The sequence below is a fragment of the Osmia lignaria genome, chromosome 1 (assembly GCF_051020975.1).
Source record: "Osmia lignaria lignaria isolate PbOS001 chromosome 1, iyOsmLign1, whole genome shotgun sequence".
Taxonomy (NCBI): domain Eukaryota; kingdom Metazoa; phylum Arthropoda; class Insecta; order Hymenoptera; family Megachilidae; genus Osmia; species Osmia lignaria.
Genome location: NC_135032.1, coordinates 12,709,380 through 12,719,143, shown reverse-complemented (window position 1 = coordinate 12,719,143; position 9,764 = coordinate 12,709,380). Strand labels below are relative to the sequence as shown.

Here is a 9,764-nt window from a genome sequence, read left to right as displayed (position 1 = left end):
GATTAATAAACGGATAGAACAGAAAGTATTCAGTGTATCCGGTCGGTTTATTTCTAGTTAAACCGTTCTTCATTTTCTTCTATCCTTGTAAGGTGCATTTCATTATAGTTTATTCTCGTATCAATCCTCCTTTATCCTATCTAATTTGTAGGTAAAAAGGAGCATTCTCAGTCTAGCCTCCTCTTTACGATAGTGAGCCTCTTCCAATTTAATCCTGGCCTCCTCTTTTAACATGGCAGCGATGTCGACCTTCATCTGCGCTTCCGACAAAGCTAATACGTGCAATTCTTCTTCTTTATGATGAGACCTTTTTGTTCTGCGAGACGATGGAGAGATTAACGTTTGCGTCGCGTTCGACTTGAATATCAGACGGGTCTTTCTCGGTGATTCTTCCTTGTCCAAATTCTTAGCAACTGAAGTATCGTTGGATAATTTTTCGAAACACTCCGCCATTGGACCGTGCGACAATAAGTTCGAATCGGTCTTATCTGCGCTAGAATCTGAAACAATAAAATGATTCAATGATATTTTTGAGGATAATTAATTAAAATGAAAAAAAAAAAAAAAAAAAAAAAACAAGAAGGTGAAGATATGGATGTGTAACCTGTATCTTTACAATTATGTTCCTCCTTCAAATTTGATTTCAAAGGCTTCGTAGTGCAAACACTTTGCAACGTGAATGGTTCCGACTCCTTTGGTTCGAACACCACGTTTGGCGGTAACCCCACACTTCCGGTAGGTCTTGAAATTTCCGGTAGAGAATTCCTACTCTCCCAGCTTTTCAATCGCACGTGATCTTTGGACAATTGATAAAAACTTTTTGACATACTGGAAAAACAAAATATTTTTTATAACCATGTTTTGTTTTGTAATTAGGATGTTTATCGTGTACACGATAAAATTCTGTTTACCGTAATTTCTTTTCCTCCCGATTTCGTTTGCAGGCCTTCATATTTTCCCAACATCGTCTTAATTGTACCGCGGAACGCATCCCTTGGGGTCCTACCATGGAATTGTATTCATTAGCGAGCTGAGACCATGCTGATTTTCTTTTGTACATCGATATTGGATCGGATCTTTTATCCTCGATATCCTCGTATTTATTTATCAAGGTTATCAAAATTTCCCGTTCCTCAAAGCTGTAGGTTTTCCGAGTGCTTTTCATTGACGAAGAAGCCATTTTAGCGAAGAAAAATGATAGACTGTCGTCGCGGTCTTCCATTGTTTATTACTCCAAAACTAACGCAACTTAACAGGGAACTGAATAGGGAAGGATCATTAATAACACATTTTCTAGAAACAATTTATGTATTTTCATAATTGATTCTTAATCTACATACTCGTAGCAACTTTTGCATACAGGTTTTGTAAGGATCCAGCCAGTAATTAATTAATTATAAATAATCGTAAGGTCGACGGATCGAACCTACAGGAACGATCAGTCTAAAAATTGCTAATAATCAATTACTGGCAGGAGGTTCATAAAACTTATACTAGAAGAAAGCTAAGATGCTATTCTTTATTATTTAATAATTGAAATACGGAAATTGATCACCGGAAAGCAGAAAACTATGAAAGTTCTCTATCTTAGGTAAGTGCGAATGTATGTAGTTCGCAAAGATTCTTAGTAGTTGGCGCTAGTGGAAAATGATAAATGATCGTAATGGCCGTTCGTTCAAAATACAACAAACATGCATAGGAAGTCGAGAAACTACGAGATGGTGTGGATCGAGTGACAGTGTGGTACTCGCAGTAATTGTTATAAAATGAAACGGTATGTTTCATCTGATGCAATTCCTTAGCGGACTTTTCTTGCTTGTTATTTTAATACCGCTGAGTAATGGTGTGGACACGTATGAGATTGACTGCAGTAACCTACGAATGGGACAATACATCTGCCCTCATCCCGATTATGATTTCATAGATCCAAAAACACAACAACCAAAAGGTTGTACTAAGGAAAATAAAGCCAAAGGTATATGATGTTCTCATTTCTTTTTATTAGTATATTGAAAATGAACAACAGTTGAACATAACCTGTATGCAATAAATATTCCTCTTAATATTTCTGTTACGCGCTGATTGATTATTATAAAATTCATTTGTGTGTTATCTGTCCATTGTTGCTGACTGTTTGTGATCTTACAAATATAAAGCTTGGACTTTGTTCATTACCCTTTTTAACCTTCTTAACAGTGTTATGTCTGGCTGCGGATGGCCTCATTTGTACAGAAACAAAAAATAATACATTCAAGAAGGATATTCCTTGTAAATGGACGTAAGTAGTGATAATTGTAAGAATAGTTATTTAACTGAAACAATATAATAAATGAAATGTGTTTTTATATTGCAGAAATGGATATTCTTTCGAAACATCACTGTTACTCTCAATATTTCTTGGCATGTTTGGGGCAGATAGATTTTACCTAGGGTATCCAGCATTGGGTTTTCTCAAGCTGAGTACTTTAGGGTTTCTTTTTCTTGGCCAATTTGCTGATGTAATACTTATAGCAACACAGATCGTAGGACCCGCGGATGGTTCTCATTACGTAATGCCATATTACGGTGCAGGGATTCATATCGTAACCAGTAATAATTTCACGTTCCGAGTGCCACAATATGATTGCTGAAAGAATTATCAGGGTGAAAAATGAACAACGGTTAATCTAAAAAAATTGTACAGCCACTGCTTTGATTACGAGCAACGATATGCAATCCTAGAATCGAGTCCTATTTCAGTGTACCGGGAGATGAATTACTGGTATTTTAATGAGCAAACAAAGATCATCTTGTAGATATGTACTTCAACGAAACACTGTATATAAAGATTTGTTACTGACTTATTATCTATTGCCAGTATAGCCGTGTAATAAATATTTGTTTTTATTTCTAAATATTTAGCCTTCCTCCTTGCCACATTTCCCGAGGAATCACATAATAATCTTCTATCCTCGCTATTATGAATAACTTTAGACATGTATTTTTGTTTACAGAATTATGAAACGTGCTCATTGATGCATTTTACCATCGTAAATAAATGATCAATATTTAAATTTCGTTCAAATCATTTTTTGCGAGAATGAAGTTATTGGACTTGCACACAATTGCTCATCGCCAAAAGTGACGTTAATCGAATAGTCTTATCACGCACAATAATTATCGAGCACGACTTTGATATAAAAGTGTCGGTACGCGCTGCCGCGAGAATCATAAGACTTTTGAAAACGAAATAACGCGTGTGCCCATCAATCTGGATAGTGAAAGAAAGAAATCTCTTCGGTTCTTACTAATTAATTGATGTAAGCATCAAATATGAAGAGTTTCATTTTGCTTCTACTGTTTCAGTTAACTTTACTCGCCATTGGTCAGCCACTGAAAAAACTGGTCGTAAGTTTTTCACATATTTTTAAAATGATACTGTATATAGTTTAAAATAATCAATATTCTAAAAGCTACTAACATTGGCTGGACTCTGATTATTTTAAAAGTTCTAAAGATAACTCTTTACAAATGTATTCCTCCTTATCTACAGGATATTGATGCTCCAAACAAAAATATCGCACACAGAAGAGCCCATAGGTACGCTAGAGCATTGAAACCCGATCCTCCAACGTGCAGTCTCAACCAATACTTTGATGAAGACGAGGGACGTTGTTTAGGCATAACAGGTGGTGGTAGAGTACTCTACATAAATAGTACAAATTCGTGTGGCATTAACACTTTGCAGCCTCACTGTACCAACCCCGGGTACTATTACATTTGCAAAGATAATAAAACAATTTTGGCCCAATGCCTCCAAGGGCAACATTTTGAGAGTCGTCTACAAAAATGCGTCAACATCGATCCGAATAGATTAATCTCCTCCACCGTTCAACCAAATTTAGAAACATTTGAATCCATTCAACTTCCTGAATGCAAGAAGCCTGGTTCGTTTCCGGTACCAGATGATTGCACCTTGTTCTACACTTGTGAAACAAATGGGCACAGGATGTTCCACAGTATCTTCAGTTGTCCAAAAGATATGGCATACAACGTGGAAACAAAAATGTGCAGCTTCTCATCCAGCTGTAAAAAGGAAAACTCAGCCGTATCATTTTGTACTCCTATGATTACGAAAGAAAAGCGAAATATTGAAAAATCTACGAGTACCGAATCATTGACTCATATTACTGATTTGGATGATACTGATAAGACAACTACTTACGAAATACCCACTACGGAAAACTTAGAGGATTCTGCTATAACAAATACCGTTTCTGTAACGACATATGATAATGACGAACCTACGTCCACTTTTTCCTTTAATGATTTCACGTCCACTGAATTTACAGAAGTAACTGTTCATGTTGATTTAACTGCTTCGACAGAACGTGCTTCGAGTACGTTGCATTCTTTAGATACCGAAACTTCTACTGCGTATTCAGCAACAAACGAGCAGGAACTTGTACCTAACGAGGAAATTAATCTCTTTACAGAAACTACTACTATTATAGACAGTTCACCTGAAACAGAAAAATCTGTTGAAGGATCAACTATTGAAGCTGTTACAGAAACTTCAATAGTTGACTTAATAACTTCTAATACAGAAATCGGTATGGTAGTAAAAGTTGTCGAAGAATCCACTGTTGAGGCTACAGAAGTTACCGCTGCTTCAACAATGGCACCGGCTGATTTATCAACTGGTAGCACCGAAATTCAAACTACAGAAATGGAATTTACTGATTCAGCTGCAATTACAAAAGTGTCTTTAAACGAAAATGAAAACAGTAATGTATTATCAACATTAGGTTTTAACGATGCAAATACAGAACCTACATTTTTACCGACCACTACAATATTAACGGCTAATAATGTTCAAGAACCGTCAGCTAATTTTAACACAAACAACGTCTCAAGTCCATCTACGATAGTATCGAATTCTGAAAACAGTAAGTAAAAAAACGAACCTCTTCAGTTCAGAATCACATAATAACCGGTTGCATTCTTTGATTGCAGATAAGCAGAACACTACGTCGAAAGAAAATGATATAAGAGAAAAAGAATTTATGACCATGCTGAGAGTGATACATTCCAGAGGAAGAATATCAGCGAACGTTATATTACCAATTATGTCAGCAGTATTAAGTATCATTGATACGATTGACCGACACTTGATAGACATATTAAGTAGAGTTCAAAGCTGAAAATTATTTAGAAAACATAAGTATAATATTCATTTCAATATTTGTACAGTAACTTATTAAATACGATAGCTGTAAGAAATAAATTATGTACACTTAATAAGATACGCGTATATTTATAAGTGTGTACATATTAAACCCTGAGGTAGTCCACCTAACATTCCCTACATAAATAAATAGTTATTTCAATAATTGTATTATAGTCTAGAATTTCACTAACATCATTTGTTTTCTCTATCTTGTTCGTTTACTAAAGTATAATATAGTCCCTTCTTTTTTATTAGATCTGCGTGGGTACCCATCTGAAAACAAATTATGGTAGTTAATATTTAATTATAAATTAAATGGCACTTAGGGTTTTTGATACACACTTCTGCGATCGCTCCACGTTGTAGAACAACGATCATATCAGCATTTTTAATTGTACTCAACCTATGAGCAATTACTAAAACTGTTCTACCACGTACAACATTTTCTAGTGCCTTTTGGACGATTCTTTCACTCTCGTAATCTAATGCACTAAAACCGAATAAATAATATGAGTTATTTACTGGGACTATAATAATCCTGTATAATTTTTACCTTGTAGCTTCATCCAAAATTAGAATGGACGGCCTTTTGAGCAAAGCTCGTGCAATAGCGATACGCTGCTTTTGACCTCCAGATAATTGTGTTCCTCTTTCACCAACTTGTGTATCATACTCGTTCGGGAACTTCATGATAAATTCATGAGCATTTGCTTCTTTGGCAGCTTCAACAACCTAATCATATTAGCGGTAAGTACCATAAAATATACTATGATACTAAAACAATGATACTTACATTTTCATTTGTAGCATCAGGCTTTCCATATCGTATATTTTCCATAATACTGGTAGCAAATAAAATAGGTTCTTGATCTATATATCCTAAAACGTTACCTCTGAGGTACTGAGCATTGAGCGACCTTAAGTCTTTACCGTCAATCATAATTGCTCCCTCGTTAACATCATAAAATCTAAAGTATTTTATGACGAGTGTTAACAAGGTATGTAATGCGAAATGGATTTACTTTATTCAATAATTAATTAATTGATTAATTATATCACCTTTCTAGCAACGTGGCTATCGTCGACTTCCCATTACCGCTGGAGCCAACAATAGCTACCGTCTTTCCGGCAGGAATGTGTAAGTTAAAATGCTTTAATATAACATGGTCTGGTCTAGTAGGATACCTAAATTTCACATCTTTAAAAGTTATATTTCCTGCAAGAGACTGATCTGTGATTATTTCACCGCTAACCATCATTGGTGATGGCGGTAGGTCCAGGTACTGTAGCAAGCAATTAAATAGCGTTAAATATCTAACAATGAGAAATGGTTACGAAATGATAGAAAGTGTGGAATTATAGGTGTACCTCAAATATTCTAGCGCCAGCGCTAATACCTCTAACATATGTTCCAAATAACTGAGATAATTGAGATAGAGATCTTTGTATCGTTTGTGTAGCCATTAAAAATGCCATTAAGTCTCCTGCAGATAATTGTCCAGTAGACAATAAATGTCCGCCAAAATATAATGTACAAAGTAAAATCCCATTTAGGAACAAATTTGTTCCTGCTTGGAACATACCAATTCCAAAACCTAATTTTTCATATAATTGACAACTTTTTTTAACTTCTTCAGAAAACATTTCTATTTCTTTCTCCTCTGCTGCAAATGCTTTTACCTATTTTTAAAAAGTTGAATAGTGTAGTTAACATGAAAATTCAAATTTTTTTTATGTATTTACCGTTCTAATATTTTGTATAGCTTCCTCGCAAACAGCTGTAGATTTAGCAACTTGATTCTGTGCTTCTATTGATAATTTTCGTAAACTTTTCCCAAGCACTGAACCAACAAGAATTATAGAGGACATAGACAGTACCATAGCAGTGGTCAGTTGTGGTGAAATCATTATTACAGATACTACACATCCAATGATTTGTGTAAAACTTCTCAAACCTTGTGATATACAAATTTTAAAAGTGCTTTTAAAATCTTGTATATCAGTGGTTAGTCGACTTACTATTTCACCACTACGATTTTTATCGAAAAACGTGATATCTTGCATTATTATTGATTTGAACAAATCGTGTCGTAAATTCATCGCTATCCTTTCACCCACGTGAGAAAGTGTATAGATGTACACAAATGTAAAAAATGCCTAGGAACAAAGTTTGCTGAAATTCAATTTCAAGTTTGACAATTTCTTTTTCATTTAAATTCTTTGAAATAGAAGATTTCCACAACTTGATAAAATCTTTAACTACATACTTGAGCAATATACAAACGAGCCATTGCAAATGCAGGCTCTGTAAGCTGGCTGAGCATATTTCTGACATCATCTCCTTTACTTTGATAAACTTGTGTTAACACATTTATAACATTACCCACACCTTGTGGGATCCAAATGTTTAAAATAGCAACAATCAGGGCACTCTAAAATGAAGCCATATTAGAAGAGTACCTTTACATGAATATCATTCATATATACTTACTGATAATGCTACCAATAATTGCCAAAAATATGGATATAGATATGTTAAAAATTTTTTCCATTTAAAACTTAATTCTTTGTCATCATGTTTAACATCTTTTGAAAGTTTAAGTGATTTACTTTGTACAATAGAATTTTGGGACTTTAGCAAGTATGCAGTTGCTATTCCTCCTAAGCTACTGAAACCAAATTTTAAAATAGATGGCAAGATTCTTGAGGTAGAAGTATTACTTATGGTAGATTTTTGAACATTGTCATTCAATTTTCTTTTAGTTATGTTGAATGGTTTACTTCTGTGTTTTGACACAAACACTAATAGTGAATTCCTACAACAAAAATTGCATTATTTGATTATATGTAATATGAATATTACAATACATCTTGAATCATGTATTATTAAAGGTACCTTGGGTTTCTTGAATAATTAATGTGAGGTTTAAATAACACTGTTCGTAATATAATAGACATTTTTATAAAATAGTATTTTATCTGCAGTTCACTTTTGAAAACCTATGATATTTCAATTATTATCTCAATGAAATTACGTATAAAACATCAAATACATCTAAACCATTTTTACATATTGCTTTCTTAGTTTTTCATTAATTATTAGGAACATTCATGTTGTCTACCGTCTATGTCTGTGACCTAAAAAATGACATTGAACAACATTAGGTTAACTCATATTTTTGTCACAGATATTGCGCTATATGTAAATTGAAATTTTTAATTTTATTGCTGAATCACAGACTATATAAGTCTATGAGTATCGAGTAAGGTTCGCTAGGGAAGATGGCGTTACAAGGGAAGCAGAAATTCTCAAGACCAAACTAATAGCAGCATAAATATCAATTCAAATTCTCCCGCGTAAGCATTCGTGCGGAAGCGTGCGGAAGCATGCGGAAGTGATGCCGCCACTCGTGTTGGAACCTGCCTTATCAACGTAGATTATATTAAATCACAGCGCTTTTAGTGGCAGGAATTAAAATTAAAATTTCATTTTGTTAGTTCCGGGATAGAGTGCTAGGTGGTTGTAGTAGTTTTGTGGTTCGGGAAGCGCAATAATTTTAATCATCACTTCATTTAGAAGTAAGTTAAATACTTTATTATCAATAAGATATAAGTACATATTGTCTTCAATATAAGTTAACATCATAAACATCCTAAATAATGATAAAACGATGACTATAAGCGGCATCAAAGTCTCGTGTCATTGCCAGACTCGCAGAGCACTCGAGCAAGCACTTAATACTACCCTCCCTCGTGTATTCAAGGCGGGAGCAAGCATTTCAGAGCGAATGTAATAGCCGCACAGGCAATTAAACGTGGCAAATACATAAATACACGTTATTAACTTTGCGTACAAAGAGGCTGCCGGGACGATTAGGCCTTTCAACGCTCAACTGTTCACCCTAAATCTCCTCTGGTCTGAGCGGTTTCAAACCAGTTGCAATTTCAGAGCTTTTTTCATACGGCCCGATGCATTACCATGCTGATCAAAGCTTCTGTGACTGCTCTCGAGTAATGGCACGGGAACAACAGCCCCCGTTGTTATCCGCAAGAAAAATCGTGTGTTTTAGCGAGATAAGTCGCAGAGTGGCTGCTAGTTACGCTCGTCCACGGCTAACCTTTAAGTAGGCTTTTGATTTTGTAAATCTGGTGTCCTCGAAACCATTTTAAAATCGTGGTAGTATTCTAATTAACCCTTTGAGGAGATATCAACTGAATGATTAGTAATTGAATTTCCAATTTCCAATTTCCAATTTCCTGCTTCGCATTATTATTGAATCCAAGAAAGTCGATCCATCCCAGACAAAAATTTAAGTTACGCCAATGGTTAGAACAGTTTCTTCGGCAAAAAGCCATCGAGCCTCGAGGTCAGCCTCTTAACCCAGATTTCCTCCTCAGAAGGTGTGAAGATGTTCGTCCACACGTACACCGACAAAGCGTACGGTGACGATCAAGCGGGTCGCGGTTGATTTCGCGAAAGAAAGCAAGCTTTCGCGTGTAGAAAATAGAATAACAGAAAAGAAAGATAGAAAGAAAGAAAGAGGGAAAGAAAAAA

The 9,764-nt window shown here is 35.1% G+C and overlaps 4 protein-coding genes across 6 annotated transcripts; 2 read left to right on the top strand and 2 right to left on the bottom strand.

The window, feature by feature from the left end:
* Positions 1 to 120: 120 nt before the first annotated feature.
* Positions 121 to 1,204, bottom strand: LOC117606294 (uncharacterized). 2 transcript variants are annotated; one of them, XM_034328610.2, is made up of 3 exons: positions 912 to 1,204; positions 605 to 828; positions 121 to 500 (listed from the first exon to the last, which is right to left on the bottom strand). In XM_034328610.2, the coding sequence occupies exons 1-3, from the start codon at positions 1,178 to 1,180 to the stop codon at positions 121 to 123; spliced, it is 873 nt and encodes a 290-aa protein (XP_034184501.1). In that variant the 5' UTR covers positions 1,181 to 1,204. The 2 variants fall into 2 exon arrangements, with proteins under 2 accessions (XP_034184501.1, XP_034184502.1); XM_034328611.2 differs by having other exon boundaries at positions 617 to 828; positions 912 to 1,198.
* Positions 1,205 to 1,639: 435 nt separating this feature from the next.
* Positions 1,640 to 2,630, top strand: bisc (TM2 domain-containing protein 1 biscotti). Its single transcript, XM_034328613.2, has 3 exons — positions 1,640 to 1,975; positions 2,197 to 2,278; positions 2,354 to 2,630. Exons 1-3 carry the CDS (start codon positions 1,777 to 1,779, stop codon positions 2,628 to 2,630), a joined length of 558 nt encoding a protein of 185 aa, XP_034184504.1. The 5' UTR covers positions 1,640 to 1,776.
* A 616-nt stretch (positions 2,631 to 3,246) lies between these two features.
* Positions 3,247 to 5,183, top strand: LOC117606292 (uncharacterized). Of its 2 annotated transcripts, XM_076693432.1 has the most exons (4): positions 3,247 to 3,387; positions 3,533 to 4,379; positions 4,476 to 4,928; positions 4,996 to 5,183. In XM_076693432.1, exons 1-4 carry the CDS (start codon positions 3,313 to 3,315, stop codon positions 5,181 to 5,183), a joined length of 1,563 nt encoding a protein of 520 aa, XP_076549547.1. In that variant the 5' UTR covers positions 3,247 to 3,312. The 2 variants fall into 2 exon arrangements, with proteins under 2 accessions (XP_076549547.1, XP_034184498.2); XM_034328607.2 differs by having other exon boundaries at positions 3,533 to 4,928.
* Positions 5,184 to 5,339: 156 nt separating this feature from the next.
* Positions 5,340 to 8,435, bottom strand: LOC117606290 (mitochondrial potassium channel ATP-binding subunit). Its single transcript, XM_034328602.2, has 10 exons — positions 8,106 to 8,435; positions 7,701 to 8,025; positions 7,477 to 7,641; positions 6,953 to 7,366; positions 6,578 to 6,889; positions 6,269 to 6,492; positions 6,003 to 6,177; positions 5,763 to 5,941; positions 5,552 to 5,699; positions 5,340 to 5,482 (listed from the first exon to the last, which is right to left on the bottom strand). Exons 1-10 carry the CDS (start codon positions 8,165 to 8,167, stop codon positions 5,402 to 5,404), a joined length of 2,085 nt encoding a protein of 694 aa, XP_034184493.2. The 5' UTR covers positions 8,168 to 8,435; the 3' UTR covers positions 5,340 to 5,401.
* Positions 8,436 to 9,764: the final 1,329 nt, after the last annotated feature.